General features: G+C 46.5%; 1 protein-coding gene across 1 annotated transcript in view; it reads left to right on the top strand.

The window, feature by feature from the left end:
• Window positions 1-9,893: 9,893 nt before the first annotated feature.
• LOC119923046 (olfactory receptor 7C2-like) overlaps window positions 9,894-24,039 on the top strand; it is a 28,572-nt gene continuing 14,426 nt past the window's right edge. Inside the window, exons 1-6 of the mRNA XM_038742616.1 lie at window positions 9,894-10,390; window positions 11,806-11,814; window positions 16,296-16,808; window positions 17,607-18,001; window positions 19,359-19,392; window positions 22,949-22,994. Of these exons, the coding sequence (XP_038598544.1) occupies window positions 9,894-10,390; window positions 11,806-11,814; window positions 16,296-16,808; window positions 17,607-18,001; window positions 19,359-19,392; window positions 22,949-22,994 (1,494 nt within the window). The remainder of the gene's footprint in view (window positions 10,391-11,805; window positions 11,815-16,295; window positions 16,809-17,606; window positions 18,002-19,358; window positions 19,393-22,948; window positions 22,995-24,039) is intronic.

Raw genomic sequence — 24,039 nt, 5'->3', positions numbered from 1 at the left:
TCCCTTTGTTTTGTTTGTTGGCAACTCTTTACCCTCTCATCTACTGGTTGTCAGTGCCCCACAGGTTCTGTTCTGGGTGCCTACTTAGTACATTCTGCACTTACTCGTTAGAGGCATCTATGTATTCATGAGGCTTTATTTACCACCTCGATCAATGAATAAATTCATCCTTGGTATTTATTGAGCACATACTGTGTGCAGGGACATGTACGCTGGGTAGAGTACAATACAACAGAGTTCGTGAACATATTCGCTGCCCACAACAAGTTTGCTGTCGAGAGGGGAAGATAGATCTTTGTATACATAAAATGATTATGGATATATATGCATGTGCTGCAGGGTTGAGGGTGAGGTGTATATCATACTCCCAAAAGTACCAAACCCAAGTGCACAGATGATGCAGAAGAGAGAGGGAGTCAGGGAAAAGAAGGCTTAATCAAGGAAGGCTACTATGAGGATGACTCCCATTTCTATCTCTCTCACCCTGACCTCCCACCTCTGACTTACAGGCCCATGGTTTTTCTCTGAAGCCATGCTGTATCCCCCAAGCAGCATTCTAATCTTGGTTCTATTCTTGGGTTCTAATCCCACATTTCCTCTTGGCCCTAAGACAGCTCCACTTGAATGTCCTACCTGCACCTCAAGTTCAACATGTTCAAAACTGAGAGCCTCACCTTCATTTGAAAAACCCCTCTTTCTCCATCTCCTCCTAATTGTTCTCCTCCAAACGTTCCTCTCTCTGCCACCAACTCCACGCCCCCTCCCTGTTCTCAGAAGCTGGCTTCTTTGGCATGATCCTTGAATTCCTCATTCTCTTTAAATTCTCACATCCTTCTCTTTCTAAATTCTGCCAGGTTTTCTTCCACATTTCCAGAATCCACCCTTTGCTCTCCATCCACGCTGGTCCAAGCCTGCAATCGTAGCCCAGCAAGACTACATCAGGTATCAGCCTCATCACTGCTGTCCCTGCCTCTAGCTCTCCACCTCTCCATCCCATTCTCTACACTGCTACATGAATCATCCTTTTTCAGCACCACTCAACACACATCTCCTCACACCTCAAAAATCTCCAGTGGTTATCTTTCTCCTTCTGCAATAAATGGAAGCTCCTTGCCATTATCTTCAAAGCTCTGTACCATCTCCCTCCATCTTGCATGTCATCTCTCTTAATCGGCTATTCCTCAGCACACCCAAGACTTCTCAGGAACCCCTCCACCAGACAATGTCCTAAAAAAAAAGAATTCTCTATCCAGGGTGCAAGGATCTAGTCAAACACAATGGCTAAAAAAGAGCTATCTCATGAAGGATTTCTCTGCTCTTTCCCAGTAGCAAGGCTGCAGGTGCAGTGGCATCTGGCATGGTCAGAATCCCCAGTCCAGCACTGGAATCAGTTGGGGTTCAATTGTCTAGTGAAAAAACCTGAATTAGGAATGGATAATTGAAGGTGTGTGGGTAACCTTGTAGCTATCCCAGAGTTTAGAACATAATAAGCATTTAATAAACACCACAATTAGTGTTGATTGGTTTTCTTAAAAGGTGGAATTTTCACTTTTATTGGAACAAAGGAACTCAGCTCCCTTTCTGCAAATGTTTTTGGACAAATAAAAAATGGGATATTTCTAAAATAAATCCCTACCATTGATTTAAACTGTGAAAGAAATGGAAAAGGATAGAATTGTTTTGTAAAAATGATGCCATGGTGTATTTTTATCCATAACAACTAAACATTAGAGTCATGATCTGAAAATATTTGCTGCAGTAAGTTATAAGAAATAACCGTCATAGGAATTGGGAAGGTGCAGCCTACAGAAGCAGCATGGTTCAGTGGAAAGAGGATGGGCTTGGGAGCCAGAGATCATAGTTCCTAATCCCAGATCCACCACTTGTCAGCTGTGTGACTTTGGGCAAGTCACTTCCCTTCTCTGTGCCTCAGTTACCTCATCTGTAAAATGGGGATTAAGACTGTGAGTCCTATGTGGGACAACCTGATTACCTTGTTTCACCCCAGTGCTTAGAACAGTGCTTGGCACATAGTAAATGCTTAATAATGCCATCATCATTATTATTATTACACGTGCGATTACAAATTGCAGAATTTGTAGAAAGTGAAAATCTGAAAAATCCATCACTTAGCATTTGTCAAATGGGGAAACAGTGAAAAAGGCTGGAAATTGACAAAAATGATGAATACTTAGTTTATGGTTGAAGTGTCATTGTTCATGAAGGGCGGAGATAGCAGCAATAAAGACTCATTGCTGACCAAATCCCACACTACTGGGAGGTGGGGACACCTAATGACACTCGCTGGTGGAAGAGTAAAACCAAACAAAAGGAAACGTAAGAAATTCAGGCAGAAATTAAACATGTTCAAATGGGATTTTACTACATTTATGGATGTTATGGATTTATGGAAAGGTGAGGGATAGTGGCCCCCGTCAGTGTCACATCTGGAGAGTTTCCAGTAATCTATCAGTCTCAACTATGGGAGGGGGTGTCAAGTACAGGTCTATCCATTCCATTCCTACTTTGGGCAGTGGCTGGTGAGTGGAAGGCAATCTCCTACAAGTCAAAACTCACCCATGCTGGGCAGCAGCGGCGTAGGAGAGAGTTGAGGGTAGAAGGCGGCAACCATAAACAACTTACAGAATTTGACAAAGAAAACTCTGGAAGCACTACGAGAATGATTGCAGATGGAGAGCGGGGCCTTCTGGAGAGATGTACCCGTGGTGTCGCTATAGGATAGAAATGAATCAAAGGCATAAGACAAGACAAGAGGGATAGTGGAAGGTTCAGGAAAGGATTAGGAAGGCATCCATTCATGGCAGGTCATTGGAGGGAGCACTAGTGATGATAAAAGGTATATCCCAGGAAAGCCAACAGTGTGCTTCTGAGATACGGGGAGAGAGACACTGGCAGAGAAAGAATTCTGGGACCTGGGCACCATTGTGCTGAGGCAGCAATGGCATTTCGCTGGTTGTTAAATAAGAATGCCGCCCAAGGCTCACTCTCTCCTGGGCAGAGGTTACAGTGGCAGTGCAGTAGAGGATTCTGAGTAGATTCCTGCCTTAGAGGGGTGAGGAGACTGGTTATGGTTGTCCCTTGGTATGTGATGAGAGATTCTCAGGAGTCGGCTTAGGGGATATAATGACTGAGCTTCAGGGACGGCTGTCCAGGGGAGCCCAGAAGGTTCATTCATTCATTCATTCATTCATTCATTCATTCAATCTTATTTATTGAGCACTTACTGTATGCAAAGCACTGAACTAAACGCTTGGAGAGTACAATTCCGCAATAAATCTGGGTTCCACCACTTAGCTGTGTGACCCTGGGCAAGCCACTTAACTTCTCTATGCCTCAGTTACCTCATCTGTAAAATGAGGATTAAGACTGTGAGCCCCACGTGGGACAACCTCATCACCTTGTAGCCCCCAGCGCTTAAAAACAGTGCTTCACACATAGTAAGTGTTTGACAAATACCATAAAAGAAAAATCCCCACCCACAGCAGATTTACAGTCAAGAAAGGAATAATGATATTTGTTAAGCGCTTACTATGTGCCAAGCACTGTTCTAAACACTAGGGGAGATACAAGATAATCAGCAAGTCCCACTTGGGTCTCACAGTCTTAATCTCCATTTTACAGATGAGGCAACTGAGGCACAACGGATGTTACAGTTAAGTAACTTGCCCAAAGTCGCACAGCTGATAAGCGGCAGAGGCAGGAATAGAACCCACGACCTCTTTCCACTAAGTTCGTACTCTTTCCACTAAGCCATGCTAAACTGTTCCCAGTAAGATGACATTATCATCTCCAGTTATCTCCCTCAGCAGAACCAGGAGGGGCCAGGACAGAAACCAGAAGCTGAGTGTTCATTCACATCTAACAAGGAGCTCAGGGAGCCATGGAGTGTGAGTCCCAAGGGTCCAGAGGCTCTTGCAAATAGTCCTGCCATGAGTCCCTTTCCCATCCGCACTGCCACCATGAGTGAATATATAGCGTTCCTGCCTGGGACCCTGAATTTCTTGCATTCCTTTTCCCACAAAGCCACATCAATTGTTCTAGGAGGTATTCCCCACCACAAGGCTCATCCCCCGAGGTACAGAGGAGTTAGACGGTGTATGAAAGGTACATTGCCCGACCGACCTCAAGACAGCCTGCACAGGTAAGGTACATTCCCCCCGAGCCAGCCCATGGGAATACCCGCACCTGTTACCCACCCCGACAGGAGAATTTCAGCCTTCACGCTACTCCGATACTGGGACTAAAGCATGTCTCAACCCACCTCCCTGATGGTAAGCCACATGATTGGGGCATCCTGAGAGTGGGGTCAGTGGCCTCATCATCCCGGTGATGGAAACAGTGGCCAGGTCTGCCAGGTGGGAAGTGGAGCCACGACCCCCATCCCGGACGGCCAGGGGCTGGGGAGGGGGCTGGGAGAAGGGCATGTCTCTGGGGGAGGTGCAGACCCCCATTTACTTTCCACTGGAGTGTGGGTCCTCAGCCCGATCCTCCACAGGCTCTTCCTCTCTGTTATATGTTACTAACCACATTTAGGAGAGAAACCAACAGCCACCTGCATGGGCTGGGTGCTCTAGTCTGGGTGTGAGCAGCTGCTCTTCTTCACTTGAAATGCCTAGCCTTCCATGTTCAGGTTGGACCACCCTCCGAGCAGGCTCAGTTGAAGTCACAGAACACTCGGAGACAGGTAGTCTGGGGTTCTATATGCAGGAAACGTCACGCCTACACCAATCTGTCAACAAATCATATTTATTGACCGCTTACTGTGTGCCAGGCACTGTACTAAGCACTTGGGAAAGTAAAGCCCAGCAATATGACAGAAATACTCCCTGTCCACAGTGACCTTACAATCTAGTTGGGGAGACATATAATAATATAAATAGATAATAATGATGATGATGATGATGGTATTTGTTCAGCGCTTACTACGTGCAAAGCACTGTTCTAAGATACACATTCCGGCCACCCTTGCTTTCAGATCACCAACAGAGAAGGGAAAGGCTTCCAAGTGTGGGATGGTTCCGGTCACAATGACCTTTTTTCTTCAAAAGCTGCCTGGCTCATCTGATCTTGTGTCCACATTATCATTATCATCATCAATGGTATTTATTGAGTGTTTACTATGTGCAAAATACTGTACTGAACCCTTGTGAGAATACAACGGAGTTAGCAAAACAAACCAATAGAGTGTAGTGCTTCTTCTTCTGCAAGGGATGGAGAAAGGACAGGGAGGGCCAGAGGTCTTTAGAGGTCAGCAGCTTGAGCCATGCAGCAGGAATCAGGGACCAGTGTGTCAGAGAATGGGTACCCAGGGGAGCTCTGTTCTAGCTGACTCTGCTGGCCACAGTGTGACAAATAATGCCTCGGCTGGGTTTCCATAGTGTTTTTGTCTATCATCCTGGATGCCATCTGAAGTGGGTAATGCTGGTGGTGACTTCTCTGAGTTTCGGGTATTGCCCTGGGAGTTTCTTGGCTAAAATCCAACAGGTCTCCCCTGGTCCCTACCAGGCCTTATAATAACCTGCCCAAACCAGGATGTTTCACCACCAGAATTGGTGACGGTCACCAAGGCAACCTTGTTCACTTTAAATTTAATGTTTCCTGCTCTAAAACTGCCCTCTCCTCTGGCAGGCAAAACAATTTTTCTTCCCTTATTGACACCAATGCCCATCACCCATGTCAGCTGTTCCGCACATTTACTTCCCTCTTCAGGCCCCCTGTTCCTCCCCGTCCTCCATCCCTCACTCCCAATGATCTGGCCACCTACTTCATTAGGAAAATTAACACCATCAGGTCTGAGCTCCCCAAAGTCACCGCTCCCCCTTCTCCATCCCCCCGCTCTCAACCTTCTCATCATCATCATCAATCGTATTTATTGAGCGCTTACTGTGTGCAGAGCACTGTACTAAGCGCTTGGGAAGTAGAAATTGGCAACATATAGAAACAGTCCCTACCCATACTTTCTGGTAGTATCTTCAGAGGAGATCTTCTTCTTCCTCTCAAGTGCCACCCCTGCCACCTGTGCTTCTGACCCCATTCCCTCTCATCTTATAAAAACTCTCACCCCTTCCTTCCTCCCCTCAACTTCCATCCTCAACCACTCACTCAACAACGGCTTCTTCCCCTCTGCCTTTAAACATGCCCAATTCTCCCCTATCCTAAAAAAAACCCTCTCTTGACCCCAATGCTCCTTCCAGTCATTGCCCTATCTCCCTCCTACCCTTCCTTTCCAAACTCCTAGAGTGAGTCTTCTATACTCGATGCCTCGAATTGCTCAACTCCAATTCTCTCCTGGATCCCCTCCCTTCAGTCCCCTCCGTTCTACCAAACTGCCCTATCAAACGTCCCCAATGACCAATGATGCATACAGTCTTAGTTCCTCCTTGTTTTAATGATCATAGGTGTGAACTGCATTTGAGAGATCCTTAGTGACCCCTGATGATGGTATGTGGGAACCCTCAAGGGGAAGATACTCCTTTGGGTGATGAAAAGAGTAGGTCTCTGGAGGTCTCTTCCAAGAATGAACAATTAGTTCCTGAGATGACCAAGCAGTCTCTCCTAGACCATTGGATGCAAGCTGTATGTACTATCCTCCTGGTATCACCTATCCTGTAGCTCGTGGGCCATGTACACAGTGGACCACTGGCCGACTAGTAAAAGTTACTCTCCTTAATATCATCTTAACGGTTAGGGATGTATCATCTAACATCCCTAATTTTCCCTCTAAGTTATCCAGTAAGACAAGAATCTGAGACCAACCGTTCCTGGGTGAGATCTTGAGAAGCAGTGTGGCCTATTGGCTAGAGCATGGACCTGGGAGTCAGAAGGGCCTGGATTTTAATCCCAGCTCCACTACTTGTCTGCTGTGTGACACTGGACAAGTCACTTCACTTCCCTGTGCCTTCCCTGTAAAATGGGGATTGACTGAGAGTGCCATGTGGGACATGGACTGCGTCCAACAAAATTAACTTGGATCTATTGCAGCAATGATGATGATGGTATTTGTTAATAATAATAATAATAATAATAATAATAATAATAATAATAATAATAATGGTATTTGTTAAGCACTTACTATGTGCCAAGAACTGCTCTAAGCGCTGTGGGGGAGACAAGGACATCAGAGTGTGCCGTGTGGGGCTCACAGTCTTAATCCCCATTTTAAAGATGAGGGAACTGAGGCACTGAGAAGTTAAGTGACTTGCCTAAAGTTACACAGATGACAAGATGTGGAGCCTGGATTAGAACCCATGAACTCTGACTCCCAAGCCTATGCTCTTTCCGTTTAGCCATGCTGCTTAGTACAGTGCCCCTGGCACATATTAAGTGTGTAACAGATACCATTAAAAAAATGGTCCATTCACCTGAGTTGAGTGAAGTAGATGACTGGTGTCCCAGATGAGATCATGGATGAAAGATTTTCATCTTGAGAAGCAGCTTGGCCTAGTGGATAGAGTACGGGCCTGGGAGACAGTAGGACCTGAGTTCTAGTCCCAGCTCTGCCACTCGTCTGCCCTGTGACCTTGGACATGTCATTGAACTTCTCCATGCCTCACTTACCTCATCTGTAAAATACGAATTATGACTCTGAGCCCCACGTGGGAAATGGAAAGTGTCAACCTGATTGCCATGCATCTACCCCAGGGCTCAGTACAGCGCCTGGCAAATAGTAAGAACTTAAAAAATACAATTTAAAAAAAAGATTCAGGGGCAAAGCAAGGTGAGGATTTACAGGGGAAATGTGATAGGACAGGTCTTGGGAGTGATCAGATGTCTTTGAAGTCCTAACTGGTCAAGGGCCATCACAGGTGAAGACTGCTGGATATCAGAGTTGCTCCAGAAGAAGGGATAGCCCTCAGGACTGCGGGGTTGGAGAAAGTTGAGCTCGGTGGATCAGCCAAGGTGGACCAGAACCTCCCAACAGAGTTCCATGGCTCTAATCTCCTAAAATCCCTCCAAACCAACTAGGACTCCTTCATATCACCGGACACAGATTTCAACCTGCAGTGTTTAAACCTGGGAAATGCCTAGGCTTAACAGTGGATTCAGGAATGGGGAAAAGTTTACTGCCTGGACCTTGAAGGGGTTTATTAGGTGTGGTTTCCTCCCAGAGCAGGGAGAATAGGGGGGATGTTTACCTGTCATCAAGGGTTTCTAGAGGATTTAAAAGCAGCAATCACAACAGCCATTTCGTCATTGTATTAGTGCTATTAATAATAATGGCATTTATTAAGCACTTACTATGTGCAAAGCACTGTTCTAAGTGCTGGGGAGTTTACAAAGTGATCAGGTTGTCCCACGGGGGGCTCACAGTCTTAATCCCCATTTTACAGATGGGGGAACTGAGGCCCAGATTAGTGAAGTGGCTTGCCCAAAGTCACACAGCTGACAAGTGGTGGGGTCAGGATTTGAACCGATGACCTCTGACTCCAAAGCCCGGGTTCTTCCCACTGAGCCACGCTGCTTCCCCTGTGCTATTGTTGAGTACCTACCTCATACCAAGCCCTGGTATTTAATCCCTGGTATTTATTGAACACTTGTGTGTAGAACACTGTACTAAGCTCCTATACTAAGCTCCCGTACTGTACTAAGCTCCTGGGAAAGCACAGCAGAAGAGGGTAGGCAGGCATAATCTCTGCCCTCAAGGAAAATACAAGACACGGTCTCAATTCTCTGGAACCTGACCCCACTAAGTAAGGGAAGAGAAACCAATAGAAGAAAAACAACAACAGTAAATTACAATCCAAAATAAGAGCCATTTGAAGATTTAATTGCCCAAATTATTAACATTAAAACGAATAGCTGGAACAACACTTGGAGGAGATAATTATCAAGATTCTCTCCTCTCCAATATGGGCTGTACTTTCAAACTGTGGGGGGAGAGGAAGAAGACTGCCCTGACCAGCCACTGGCACATCACAGACAAGAGCTTCCCTCTTATGGAGACCCCGGCCACATGGATGGCCCACCCTCCACTCATGAAAGAGATCTGACTTCACTCCTGTAATTGTTGGTGGGTGGAGGGAAGACTACTCTACCCAGTGGACGACCCCCTGCAGACACCACAACCCTCATTCTTATGGGAACTACAGACACGAGGAAGACAAACAAGACTGGGAGTGAGGAGTGGGATGAGCCTTGCAAAAACTAGTGTGATGGGCTTAAAAAGCAAGCAAAAATAAACTTAGAAGGCATAAGGAAGGAGTTGGGGGGCATTTGCTAAGGGTAGGGTGTAGAACAGCTGCCAGCACCCTAAAGTCCATCAACAGGACCCAGAAATATTCTTTTAGCACCAAAATAAGCAAGGCACATTTTTTCTCCTTAGTAATGAATAGGCTTGGCCTGGGAATTGGGATGAGATTCCATGGAGAAAGCTCAGGAGAGAGTAGTGATGATGGAGAAATGTCAGGGAATGGGGGTGTCTGAAGAAACTGGGATTATTCAATCCGGTGAGGAGAAGCCTGAAGGGCCACTGATGATTGGCTCCGAGTTTCTGAGAATGAGGAATAGCCGGACCAGGAGAGCCCAATACTGTGCCTGGGGGTGGGGCAGAAATAGAACCCGCTGCACCTTGTGCCAACACGCACGGGCCTGGGAAGGGTGGACCCAAGGCCTCAGGAAGGGTGGAGAGTGTGAGCAGAAGAATCTCAGATGAACAAATACTCCAGGCAGACCCCAGCCCTCCCAACCACATTCCCAATAAAGCTGGGGAGAAGTCTGAAATCGAGCAGCAGGGGTCTCTCCAATTTTTAGCCTGCCCCGCCCCGGACACACACATTAAACTGCATAAAACCTAGACAGAGTCTGAACCAGGATGTGATTGCTCCACCATCCCATTTTCCTGTCGCATCTCCCCCAGCAGATCCTCCAGCCCCATGGAGAGGGGAAACCAAACTGGCGTCTCCGAATTCCTCCTCCCGGGACTGTCCAACCTGGCAGAGCAGCGGCAGCTCCTCTTCGTGCTATTCCTCTGGTTGTACCTGCTTGGGGTTCTGGGGAGCCTGCTCATCGTCCTGGCTGTGAGCTCTGACCCGCACCTGCACACCCCCATGTACTTCTTCCTCACCAACCTCTCCCTGGCTGACATCTGCTTCCTGTCCACCACGGTCCCGAAGATGCTGGTCAACATTCAGACCCACGACAAATCCATATCCTACGCTGGCTGCCTGGCAAAAATGTACTTCTTCGTTCTGTTCGCAAGTCTGGACCATTTTCTCCTCACTGGAATGGCATATGACCGTTACAAGGCCATATGTCACCCCCTCCACTACACCACCATCATGAGCCCACAGCTCTGTACCCTGGTGGTTGCTGGATCCTGGATCTTCAGTTCCCTCCACGCCCTGACACACACCGTATTGGTGGTTCGCTTATCCATCTGTACCAATGGGGAAATTCTTCACTTCTTCTGTGAACTTTACCAGATCCTAAAGCTTTCCTGTTCTGGCATTTGCATCAGTGAAGTAATCGTGTTTGTCTCTGTAGTAGTGATTGGGGTAGGTCCAATCACCGGCCTCCTGTTCTCTTACGTTCGCATCATCTCCACCATATTGAGAATCCCATCTGCAGGGGGTAGGTGGAAAGCCTTCAGCACTTGTAGTTCTCACCTGTCCGTGGTCTCCTTATACTACAGCACCTCTCTTGGGACCTACTTTTGTCCAGCATCTACCCAAACATTCACTAACGGCTCGATAGCATCTGTGCTGTACACAGTGGTCATCCCCACTGTGAATCCCTTCCTCTACAGCCTGAGGAACAAGAACATGAAAATGGCCCTGAGAAACGCATTCAACAGGAAAAGTGTCTTCTCTCGAGGACTCTGACATGCTGATTCACCTGAAGCTTATTTTTCTGAGAAAGTTAAGCCAGCTCTGGAACCTCGCATACTTTTTGTCATGTACAATTTGGTTTTGTTTGTTTTTTGTAGGAGAGGGTCAAACTCTCACATTCCTAGTGAGAGTTTACCATCCTCGTTTATGGTCAACAATATTCTGTTGATCAGAGGAACAGTGTGGCCTAGTGGAAAGATCAGGTACATGGGAGTCAGAGAAACTGGGCTGTTATCCCAGCTCACCACTTGTGTGCTGTGTGACTTTGGACAAGTCACTCAACTTTTCTGTGCTTCAGGTCCTTATCAATAAAATGGGGATTAAGTACCTGTTCCCGCTCCTACTGAGACTGTGAGTCCTACGTGAGACCTAATCATCTTATATCTGCCCCAGCTCTTAGTACAATGCTTGGCACATAAACTATGCCATTATTATTAGGGAAGCAGCATGGCCTGGTGGACCTAATATGGGCCTGGGAGTTGGAAGACCAGGGTTCTATTCCTGCTTCTGCCACTTCTCTACTGTGTAGCCATGGGCAAGTCACTTCACTTTTGTGGGCCTCATTTACCTCATCTATGAAATGGAGATTAGGATTGTGAGTCCCTTGTGAGACGGGGATTGTGTCCATCCCGATTATCTTGTATCTACCCCACACTTAGTACAGTGCCTGGCGCATAGTAAGCACTGAAATACCACTTAAAACAGAAAATCTTCTGGAACATCTCCATAAGCAAAGCCCAGCAGGGAGACCAGGCACTGAGAGTTTGTATCTCTCTCACACGGAGCTGGGGGAGCCATAAACTGTGGGGCCTTAGGGACCAGAGACTCCTGCAAATAGTCCTGCTGTAAGCCCCACTCACACCACCACTGCGCCTGTGGTTGAGGACACAGCGTTTCTGCTTGGAGCTCCACAGCCCACCCTCCCGCTTCCCTCTCTGCTACACTGATTGTTTACGACGAGTTCCCCGTCACAAGGCCCATCATCTGAAGGGATAAAGGAGGCGGACGGTGCAGACAGCCATCATTGCCTGACTGACCCCAAGATGACCTGCACAGGTAGGGAACGACACCCCCGCCCCAGTACACAGGAACACCCATGCCTCTTCCTAGTCACGATGGGAGAACTTTAGCCTTCACTCTGATCCAATATTGGGGCTACAAGTACATCCCAGCCCCCTTGCCCAGGGGGTGCACAGGAGTCTAAAAGCCACAATATTGGGGCATTCTGAAAGTGAGATATGACCTCCCTACTTGCATCAAACATGCAACAGCACTTAGAACAGTGCTCAGCGCTTAGAACGGTGCTTCACACATAGTAAGCGCTTAACAAATGTCATTATTAAATATTAATTAATCAATTAATCAAACTAGCACTCTCCCCTCTTCAAAGCCCTACTGTGAGCTCACCTCCTCCAGGATGCCTTCCCAGACTGAGCCCCCCTTTTCCTCTGCTCCTCCTCCCCTCCCCACCGCCCCTACTCCATCCCTCTGCTCTACTCCCTTCCCCTCCCCACAGCTCTTGTTTATATTTGTACATAATTATTACTTAATTTATTTTATTAGTAATAAAAATACTAAGTATTATCTGTAGTTCTATTTATCTATATTGATGGTATTGATGCCTGTCTACTTTTTTTGTTTTGTTGTCTGTCTCCTGCTTTCAGGCTGTGTGCCCGTTGTTGGGCAGGGATTCTCTCTATCTATTGCCGAATTTACTTTCCAAATGCTTAGTACAGTGCTCTGCATAACAGTAAGCGCTCAATAAATCTGATTGAATGAATGAATCATTTTTATTTTCACTGACCCTTTCGCCGGGAACAGGAGACTTTCTCATTCCATAGCCATTACTGAAGACACTATACCCCAAGATCTCAGTGAATAATAGGTCCTCTTTATTAAAACATCCCACTGGATCACACATAACAAGGTGCACCATCCCAGTACAAATACATACATTTGCAGCAACTAGTTGTGCCTTTTATATTCTAAAGCAATCCCACTAAAAGTCTTCCCAGTTGCTGCCCTGCACACAGAGGAAGTCCCTCCCTCCTTTTAATGAATCCTGGAGAGGAAATTTCTATTTTCTGGTGATGCCTCTAGTCCTAGGTCCTCCTTCCTTTGATGACCATAGATTTGAACCATTTTTGAGAGATCCTTAGTTAGCCTTGCTGATAGTATGCGGGAACCCTCAGAGGGAAGTTCCTCCTTTGGTTGATGCAAAGAGTGGGTCGCCGGAGGACTTTTCCAAGAATGAACAATTAGTTCCCGAGATGAGCAAGCAGTCAGTCCAAGGTCATCGGATGCAGGCTGTATACACTATCTTGCTGGTATCACTTATCCTGCAGTTTGTGGGTCCTATACCCAATGGACCACTGGTCAACTGTTAACAGTTACTCTCCTTAATATCATGTAAATGCTTAGGGATACCTCATCTAATATCCCTAATTTTCCCTCTAGGTCATCCAGTAAGACAAGAATCTAAGATCGACCATTCATGGGTGAGATCTTGAGAAGCAGTGTGGTCTACTGGACAGAGCATGGACCTGGGATTCAGAAGGACTAGGTTCTGTTCCCAGCTCCTGCCATTTGTCTGCTGTGTGACATTGGCCAAGTCACTTCACTTCCCTGTACCTTCCCTGTAAAATGGAGATTGACTGACAGTGCCATGTGGGACATGGACTGCGTCCAACCTGATTAACTTGGACCTATTGCAGGACGATGATGATGATGGTATTTGTTAAGTGCTTACTATGTGCTAAGCACCGCTCTTAGCACTGGGGGATGCAAGGTAATGAGGTTGTACCACGTGGAGCAGTCTTAGTCTCCACTTTACAGATGAGGGAACTGAGGCACGGAAAAGTTATGGAACTTTCCCAAAGTTACACAGCTGGCAAGTGGCAGAGCCGGGATTAGAACCCATGACCTCTCACAGCCAAGCCCGTGCTCTTTCCATTGAGCCACGCTGCTTAGTACAATGCATCTGGCATATATTAAGTACTTAAAGAAAACCATTAAAACGGTCCATCCACCTGGGTTGAGTGAAGTAGATGGCTGGTGTCCCAGATGACATCATGGATGACAAATTTTTATCTTGAGAAGCAGCTTGGCCCAGTGGAGAGAACTCGCGCCTGGGAGTAAACAGGACCTGGGTTCTAATCACAGCTCTGCCACTTGTCTACCCTGTGACCTTGGGCACGTCATTGAATTTCTCCGTGCTACACTTACCTCATCTGTAAAATGTGAACTATGACTATGAGCCCCACGTGGAACATGGAAAGTGTCAACGTAATTGCCATGCATCTACCCCAGGGCTCAGTACAGCGCCTGGAAAATAGTAAGAACTTAATACCCTTTTTTAAAAAGAGTCAGGGGCAAAGCAAGGTGAGGATTTGCAGGGGAAGTGGGGTGGGAAAGGTTTGAAGTGACAGGACGGCTTCGAAGACCTAACTGGTCAACTGGCCATCACAGGTGAAGACTTCTGGATACTAGGGTTGCTCCAGAAGAAGGGCTGGCCCACAGGACTGCGGTGCTGGAGAACACTGGGCTTGGAGTATGATCAGTATGGATCAGCCAAGCTGGACCAGACCCTCCCAAAGGAGTTTCATGGCTGCAATCACCTAGAATCCCTCCGAGCCAACTAGAACTTCTTCATACTCCCTGACACGGATTTCAACCTGCAGTATTTAAACCCGGGAAATGCCTAGGCTTAACAATGGATTCAGGGATGGGGGAGAGTTTACTGCCTGGACCTTGGAGGAGTTAATTAAGTGGGTTTTCCTCCTAGATCAGGGAGAAGAGGGGGATATGTTTACCTATCAACAAGGGTTTCTAGAGGATTTAAAAACAGCAGTCACACCATAATAGCCATTTTCAGGATTATATTAGAGTTACTGTTGAGCACTTACCTCATACTAACCCTTGGTATTTAATCACTGGTATCTATGGAACACTACTGTGTAAAGCACTGTACTAAGCCTCTGGGAAAGCACAACAGAAGAGGGTAGGCAGGCATCATCTCTGCCCTCAAGAAAAATACAAGACACTGTCTCAGTTCTCTGGACCCTTACCCCACTGGGTAAGGGAAGAGAGACCCACAGAACAAAAAGAACAACAATAAATTACAATACAAAATAAGAGCCATTTGACGATTTAAGTCCCCAAATTATCAAAATTTAACAAATAGCTAAAACAGCACTTGGGGGCGGGGGAATTATCAAGATTCTCTCCTCTCCAATCAAGTGTACTAGAGTATAAAAGCCTGCAGTCCTTCCCAGTGCTTCCCAGGTGGTATGGGCTTTATTTTCATCCTGGGGGGGAGAGGAAGAAGACTCATCTGGCCAGCCAGCGACTCATCACAGACCGGAGCTTCCCTCTTATGGGGATCCTGGCCGCATGGATGGCCCACCCTCCCCTCTTCATAGAGATCTGGCTTCACTCCTCAAATTGTTGGGTGGGTTTTGAGGAGACTACTCGAGCCATTGGACCAACCCCTGCAGATGCCAGAACCCCCATTCTTATGGGAAGTCCAGAAATGCTGAAGACAAACAAGACTGAGAGCAAGAGCTGGAACTGAGCGTGACAGAAACAAGTATGTTGGGCTTAAAAAGAAAGCAAAAATAAACTTATTAAGAAGGCATAAGGAAGGAGTTGGGGGCATTTGCTAAGGGTAGGGTGCAGGGCAGCTGCGAGCACTGTAAAGTCCATCAACAGGGCCTAGCAATATTCTTTTGGCACCAAAATGAGCAAGGCACAATTTTTCTCCTTAGTACTGAGTAAGCTTAACCTGAGAAGTGGGATGAGATCCCATGGAGAAGGCTCCAGAGGGAGAGGTGATGATGGAGAAATGTCTGGGAATGGGGTGTCTGAAGAAACTGGGCTTATTCATGCAGGTGAGGAGAAGCCTGAGGGGCCACTGATGATGGGCTCCGAGTCTCTGATGAGGTGTTCCATGGAGAATGAGGTGCAGCCGGACTGAGAGCCCAATTCTATGCCTGGGTAAGGGGGAGAAACAGAACCCGCTTCACCTAGTGTTGACACACACCCAGGCCCGGAAATGGTTGACACAGGACCCCAGAAAGGCTGGAGAGTGTGATCAGGAGAATCTCAGATGAACAAATACTCCAACCAGAACCCAGCCCTCCCAAACACATTTCCAATAAAGCGGGGAAATTTATGAAATCGAGTAGCAGGGGTTTCTCCACTGTTTACTGTGCCCTGCCGCGGCAATAACACATTGAACTACATCATCATCATCATCAATCGTATTTATTGAGCGCTTACTATGTGCAGAGCACTGTACTAAGCGCTTGGGAAGTACAAAATTGGCAACATATGGAGACAGTCCCTACCCAACAGTGGGCAGACTGAGTCAGAACCAGGATGTGATTGCTTCTCCATCCCATTCTCCTGCCACATCTCTCCCAGCAGAATCTCTGGCCGCGTGGACAGGGGAAACCAGACCAGCATCTCAGAATTCCTCCTCCTGGGACTGTCCGACCGGGGGAAGCAGCGGCAGCTACTCTTCATGCTGTTCATCTGGATGTACCTGCTCGGGGTCCTGGGGAGCCTGCTCATCATCCTGGCCATAAGATCTGACCCGCACCTGCACACGCCCATATACTTCTTCCTTACCAACCTCTCCCTGGATGACGTCTGTTTTCTGTCCACCACAGTCCCCAAGACGCTGGTCAACATTCAGACCCACAGTAAAACCATAACTTACACTGGGCGAATGGCGCAAATGTATTTCTTCATTCTGTTCGGAGGTCTGGACCACTTTCTCCTCACTGGAATGGCTTATGACCGCTATGTGGCTATATGCCACCCACTCCACTACACTACCATCATGGGCCCACGGCTCTGTGCCCTGATGGTAGCTGGGTCCTGGATTATCAGCAGTCTCCATGCTCTGACACATACTTTAATGGTGCTTCGAATATCCTTCTGTGCAGACAATAAAATCCATCACACACTGCATCAGCCTTCTCCTACTGCATCAGCCTTCACTCTGATCTCCCATCCTCGTGTCTCTCTCCACTTCAATCCATACTTCATGCTGCTGCCCGGATTATCTTTGTCCAGAAACGCTCTGGACATATTACTCCCGTCCTCAAAAATCTCCAGTGGCTACCAATCAATCTGCGCATCAGGCAGAAACTCCTCACCCTGGGCTTCAAGGCTGTCCATCACCTTGCACCCTACTACCTCACCTCCCTTCTCTCCTTCTACAGCCCAGCCCGTACCCTCCACTCCTCCACCGCTAATCTCCTCACTGTATCTCGTTCTCGCCTGTCCCGCCATCGACCCCGGGCCCACGTCATCCCCTGGGCCTGGAATGCCCTCCCTCTGCCCATCCGCCAAGCTAGCTCTCTTCCTCCCTTCAAGGCCCTCCTGAGAGCTCACCTCCTCCAGATGGCCTTCCCAGACTGAGCCCCTTCCTTCCTCTCCCCCTCGTCCCCCTCTCCATTCCCCCCATCTTACCTCCTTCCCTTCCCCACAGCACCTGTATATATGTATATATGTTTGTACATATTTATTACTCTATTTATTTATTTATTCATTTTACTTGTACATATCTATTCTATTTATTTTATTTTGTTAGTATGTTTGGTTTTGTTCTCTGTCTCCCCCTTTTAGACTGTGAGCCCACTGTTGGGTAGGGACTGTCTCTATATGTTGCCAATTTGTACTTCCCAAGCGCTTAGTACAGTGCTCTGCACATAGTAAGCGCTCAATAAATACGATTGATGATGATGATGATGATCACTTCTTCTGTGAACCTATCCAGATCATAAAACTTTCCTGCACTGATCCACTCATCAATGAAATATTGCTCTGTGTTCTTGCAGTTCTGTTAGGGCTCGGTCCCCTCACGGGCCTTCTGTTCTCTTACAATCAGATTTTCTCCACTATTTTACGAATCCCATCTGCCGGGGGAAGGTATAAAGCCTTCTCCACCTGTGACTCTCATCTGTCTGTGGTCTCCTTGTTCTATGGCACTTCCCTTTGTGTCTACTTCAGCCGCCGGTCCACCCAGAAGGCCAGGAAAGACTCTATAGCATCCGTGATGTACTCAGTGGTGACCCCCATGTTGAACCCTTTCATCTACAGCCTGAGGAACAAGGACATGAAAGGGGCCCTGAGAAAATTCATCAGTAGGAAATATAACTTCTTCCAGAGACTGTAATCCCTTCGTTTTGTTTGTTGGCAACTCTTTCCCCTCTCATCTGCTGATTGTCAGTGTCCCACAGGTTCTGTTCTGGATGCCTATTTAGCACGTTCTGCACTTACTCGTTAGAGGCATCTATGTATTCATGTGGCTTTATTTACCACCGCGATCAATGAATAAATCCATCATCGGTATTTATTGAGCACATACTGTGTGCAGGGACATGTACGCTGGGTAGAGTACAATCCAACAGACTTCGTGGACACATCGTCTGCCCACAACAAGTTTGTAGTCGAGAGGGGAAGATAGATCTTTATATACATAAAACGATTATGGATATGTTTGCACACGCTGCAGGGTTGAGGGTGAGATGTATATCATGCTCTCAAAAGTACCAAACCCAAGTGCACAGATGATGCAGAAGAGATGGGGAGTCAGGGAAAAGAAGGCTTAATCAGGTAAGGCTACTATGAGGATGACTCACAGTTCTCTCTCTGTAACCCTGAACTACCACCTCTGACTTACAGGCCCATGGTTTTTCCCCAAAGCCATGCTGTCTCCCCCAAGCAGCATTCTAATCGTGGTTCTATTCTTGGGTTCTAATCCCACATTTCCTCTTGGCCCTAAAACAGCTCCATTTGAATGTCCTACCTGCACCTTAAGTTCAATGTGTTCAAAACTGAGAGCCTCACCTTTATTTGTAAAGCCCCTCCTTCTCCATCTCCTCTTAACTGTTCTCCTCCAAACGTTCCTCTCTCTGACACCAACTCCACGCCCCGTCCCTGTTCTCAGAAGCTGGCTTCTTTGGCATGATCCTTGAATTCCTCATTCTTTTTCAATTCTCACATCATTCTCTTTCTAAATCCTGTCAGGTTTTCTTCCACATTTCCAGAATCCACCCTTTCCTCTCCATCCACGCTGGTCCAAGCCTGCAATCCTAGCCCAGCAAGACTACATCAGGTATCAGCCTCATCAGTGCTCTCTCTGCCTCTAGCTCTCCACCTCTCCAGCCCAATCTCTACACTGCTACATGGATCATCCTTTTTCAGCACCACTCAGCACACATCTCCTCACACCTCAAAAATTTCCAGTGGTTATTCTACTCCTTCTGCAATAAAGGGAAACTCCCTGCCATTAGCTTCAAAGCTCTGCACCATCTCCCTCCATCTTAAATGTCATCTCTCTTCACCGGCTATTTCCCAGCACCCGCAAGCCTTCTCGGTTACCTCTGCCACCATACAATGTCCTAAAAAAAGAATTCTCTATCCAGGGAGCAAGGGTCTAGTCAAACACAATGGCTATAAAAGAGCGACCTCGTGAAGGATTTCTCTGCTCTTTCCCAGTTGCAAGGCTGCAGGTGCAGTGGGGTCTGGCATGGTCAGAATCCCCAGTCCAGCACTGGAATCAGTTGGGGTTCAATTGCCTAGTGAAAAAATGTGGATTAGGAATGTATAATTGTGGGTGTGTGGGTAACCTTGTAGCTACCTCAGAGTTTAGAACGTAATAAACATTTATTAAACACTACAATTATTGTTTTGGTTTTCTTAAGGGGTGGAATTTTCACTTTTATTGGAACAAAGGAACTCGGCTCCCTTCCTGCAAATGTTTTTGGACAGATAAAAAACACGGTATTTCTCAAACAAATCCCTATCATTGATCTAAACTTTGAAGGAAATGGAAAAGGGTTGAATTGTTTTATATAAATGATGCCATGGTGTTTTCTCATCCATAACAACTAAGCATTAGAGTCATGATCTGAAAATATTTGCTGCAGTAAGTTATAACAGGAAATAACCATCACAGGAATTGGGAAGGAACAGCTTATAGAAGCAGCATGGCTCAGTGGAAAAAGGATGGGCTTGGGGGTCAGAGATCATAGGTTCTAATCTCAGATCCGCCAATTGTCAACTATGTGACTTTTCATCATCATCATCAATCGTATTTATTGAGCGCTTACTATGTGCAGAGCACTGTACTAAGCGCTTGGGAAGTACAAATTGGCAACATATAGAGACAGTCCCTATCCAACAGTGGGCTCACAGTCTAAAAGGGGAAGACAGAGAACAAAACCAAACATACTAACAAAATAAAATAAATAGAATAGATATGTACAAGAAAAAAAAAATTAATAGAGTAATAAATATGTACAAACATATATACATATATACAGGTGCTGTGGGGAAGGGAAGGAGGTAAGAAGGGGGGATGGAGGGGGGCGAGGGGGAGAGGAAGGAAGGGGCTCAGTCTGGGAAGGCCTCCTGGAGGAGGTGAGCTCTCAATAGGGCCTTGAAGGGAGGAAGAGAGCTAGCTTGGCGGAGGGGCAGAGGGAGGGCATTCCAGGCCCGGGGGATGACGTGGGCCGGGGGTCGATGGCAGGACAGGCGAGAACGAGGTACGGTGAGGAGATTAGCGGCGGAGGAGAGGAGGGTGCGGGTTGGGCTGTAGAAGGAGAGAAGGGAGGTGAGGTAGGAGGGGGCGAGGTGATGGAGAGCCTTGAAGCCCAGTGTGAGGAGTTTCTGCCTGATGCACAGATTGATTGGTAGCCACTGGAGATTTCTGAGGAGGGGAGTGATATGCCCAGAGCGTTTCTGGATAAAGATAATCCGGGCAGCAGCATGAAGTATGGATTGGAGAGAGACATGAGGATGGGAGATCAGAGAGAAGGCTGATGCAGTAATCCAGACGGGACAGGATGAGAGCTTGAATGAGCAGGGTAGCGGTATGGATGGAGAGGAAAGGGCGGATCTTGGCAATGTTGCGGAGCTGAGACCGGCAGGCTTTGGTGACTGCTTGGATGTGAGGGGTGAATGAGAGAGCGGAGTCGAGGATGACCCAAGGTTGCGGGCTTGTGAGACGGGAAGGATGGTAGTGCCGTCAACAGAGATGGGAAAATCAGGGAGAGGGCAAGGTTTGGGAGGGAAAACAAGGATTTCAGTCTTCGAAATGTTGAGCTTTAGGTGGAGGGCAGACATTCAAATGGAGATGTCCTGAAGGCAGGAGGATATGCGAGCCTGAAGAGAGGGGGAGAGAGCAGGGGCAGAGATGTAGATCTGGGTGTCATCAGTGTAGAGATGATAGTTGAAGCCGTGGGAGCGAATGAGGTCACCAAGGGAGTGCATGTAGATCGAGAGCAGAAGGGGACCAAGCACTGAACCTTGGGGAACCCCCACAGTAAGAGGATGAGAGGGGGAGGAGGAGCCTGCAAAAGAGACTGAGAATGAACGACTGGAGAGGTAAGAGGAGAACCAGGAGAGGATGGAGTCTGTGAAGCCAAGGTCAGATAGCGTGTTGAGGAGAAGGGGGTGGTCCACAGTGTCGAAGGCAGCTGAGAGGTCGAGGAGGATTATCCCTCAGGCGACACTTGTTCTCTAAAATGTAGATCTTTCTAATATGTTCTTCTGCCACATCTCTCCACTCCTCAAAAACCTCCAATCGTTCTCCAGTCCTCTCTGCATCAAGCAGGAACTCCTAATCACTGGCTTTAAAACACTCAATAAAATCTGTCCTTCCTACTTATTCATTCTCTTTTGCCTCCCAACTAGTACTCTTTGCTCCTTCCAGACGATGATTCATTCTTGTCTCTTCTGCTAGGGATCGCTTTCTCATGTTTTTCCTTTCTTTCTGGAACTCCCTCCCTCTGCAAATCCTACAGAACCCCCTCCCCCACTTCCTCAAACTCCCCAATTTCAAAGTGCTACTGAAATAACATCTCCGACAAAGAGATCTACTCTAATTAATTGTTTCCCGTACTCAGGCTATATTTCCTTCAGTTGACGTCTCAGCACTTCAATGCCACCTGAGTACCTAAGAAACTCAAGCTTCTATAACACTTATGTCCATATCTTATATAATAAATTATTCAAGCAGTAATTTGCGTACACCTCCCCTTTTCCTCTTTACTCGTCTCTCTACATTATTTCAGTATGTGTTTCCCCTGCTAAAATGCAACCTCCTTAAGAGCAAGGACCATGTCTACTAATTCGATTGTACTCTACCAAGTGCTTAGTACAGTGATGCTCAGTAAATTGATCAATTTACAGTATCCTGATTTCTCCAAGATGAAAACGAAGTGTGACTTTTTTCCTTGGAAGGACTGATCAAACCCTATCCAAACACTCACTTTCTATGCCTTCGTAGATGTGGATTTCTTCCTTTGTTCCCTGTTCACCCAACTTCAGCAGTGGCTTGCTCCAATTACATAGTCCTTGAGGTAGAACAGGCACCAGCCTAAAATGGTTACGTAAAGGAACTAGTGGCCACTCCATTCCAGCCAGAACCATGTTTTCCAGCTTTGTTTCCTTACCCTCCCCAAAGATACAAAATCCTAGAAGCTAGAAAGTCATCAGGTCTAAGATTCCAAAAGAACCCAATTGGCTTCTGGATAAACCTAAACTTGACCTGAGGTGTCTTTTCTTGGAGTGAAATCAAGAGTTAAAGCAGCAACGAATTTTAGTCCAATTTCCTTTCATTGCCAATCTTTCTCTGCAATATTAGCTCAAGATCCTCCTCTCAGAACATCTAGATCCTTTATGAAGGGGGACTTATAAGTGCACTAAAAACCTGGGGAATTCTCCAAGTCAGTGAGAAAGAATATATTTTGCTGGGACTGTGACAAACATCTCTACCAGACTCTATTTGGCCATCCTTGCTCTAGGTCTGCCCTGAAGCAGATACATTAGGTACACTGTTTCTCCTCTCACATTTAAACTGGATTCTATAGATATTCAGGAACCTCTTAACGTTCTGTCTAATCAGCCTCATGGGAATATGACCAGTCACCCCTTGCGGAAGGTTTGCCCAAGATGATGCCAAATTGAATTTTGCTTTAAAAAAATGAGTATAGATGCAGGGAAGGAAAAAGACGTTTGCACTGATTTTGATCCCAAAAGAGAAATCATTTCTGTTTCTCTTATGACCAACGTCAAATTGCCAGTCACCGGTACCTTGCAACCAAATGGCCCCCGGTTGATTTGGAAAAGGTAGCTGAGAACGTTTTTCAGATACTTCTGGAGGGAAATTTTCCAGCTCATTTGTCTGGGTATTTCTAGCAAAAGAGACTGCTCACTTACTTGCCTGAATTTTGTATCTCTGATTTCACACATTTGTCAAGTGGAAAGAACATCAATGGCCATTTTAGGTTGATAATGTCTTTAATAGACAAAATCAATCAATGATATTTATGAGCACTTCCTCTGCGCAGAGCACTGTACTAAGTGCTCGGTAGAGTAAAATATATCAGAGTTAGTAGACACATTCACTGCCCACAACAAGCTTACAATCTATAGGACAAAGGTATTGAGTCTGACGTAGAATGCTCCTTTAGGTAAATAGCCAGTGTAACATCTTGGCAACAGGAAGAAAAATTATCAGTTCAGAAAACAAAAACAAAGATGAAGAGAGCACAGGTCCTACTAAAACTAATCCACTCTAGGTTTACTTAACATATGATCTTATTATGTATGGTAAGTCCACTTGGTTTTACAGAATGTTCTATTTTGCTCTCAGTTTAGCAGATTTCTCCTTAAATTCAGGCAAATGTTGGGCTTGCACTCCAACCTTGCCTTCCTGCTTGCGTGATTGGCAAGAGTCTTTCTGATGGACAGTTTTCTCCAGATTCACAAGTCCTATCCTGGATATTCCCTGTTCCATTCCCAAACCTACGCAACCCTTGCCCCCCAGCGACCACATTTTGTGGGGAAGGAATATTTTACACCCACAGAGAACCTTTCTTCAAGGGCTTTTCATAGATTTAGCCAAAATTGATGCATTAAGTCTGACAGAATGCATGGATGAAAATATTATCTACAAATGCTAGCTCATCTACATTGCAGGTCTATATAGATAACACCCACTTAATAATGGGAATCATTCAGCAGTAGAGATGGTGTCCATTTAAGTGGCCTTTCAAAACACGCAAGGTCCAGCTCTCTTGGCATCTTCCTGAAGACTTCATTCTCCTATTTCCAATGCCAACCTTCTCACTGTATCTCGATCTCATCTATCTTGCCATCGACCTCTCACCCA

Source organism: Tachyglossus aculeatus, unplaced genomic scaffold, assembly GCF_015852505.1.
Source record: "Tachyglossus aculeatus isolate mTacAcu1 unplaced genomic scaffold, mTacAcu1.pri scaffold_138_arrow_ctg1, whole genome shotgun sequence".
Classification (NCBI taxonomy): Eukaryota; Metazoa; Chordata; class Mammalia; order Monotremata; family Tachyglossidae; genus Tachyglossus; species Tachyglossus aculeatus.
The sequence above is the reverse complement of the archived record's forward strand: the minus strand, read 5'-3'. Positions and strand labels throughout refer to the sequence as shown.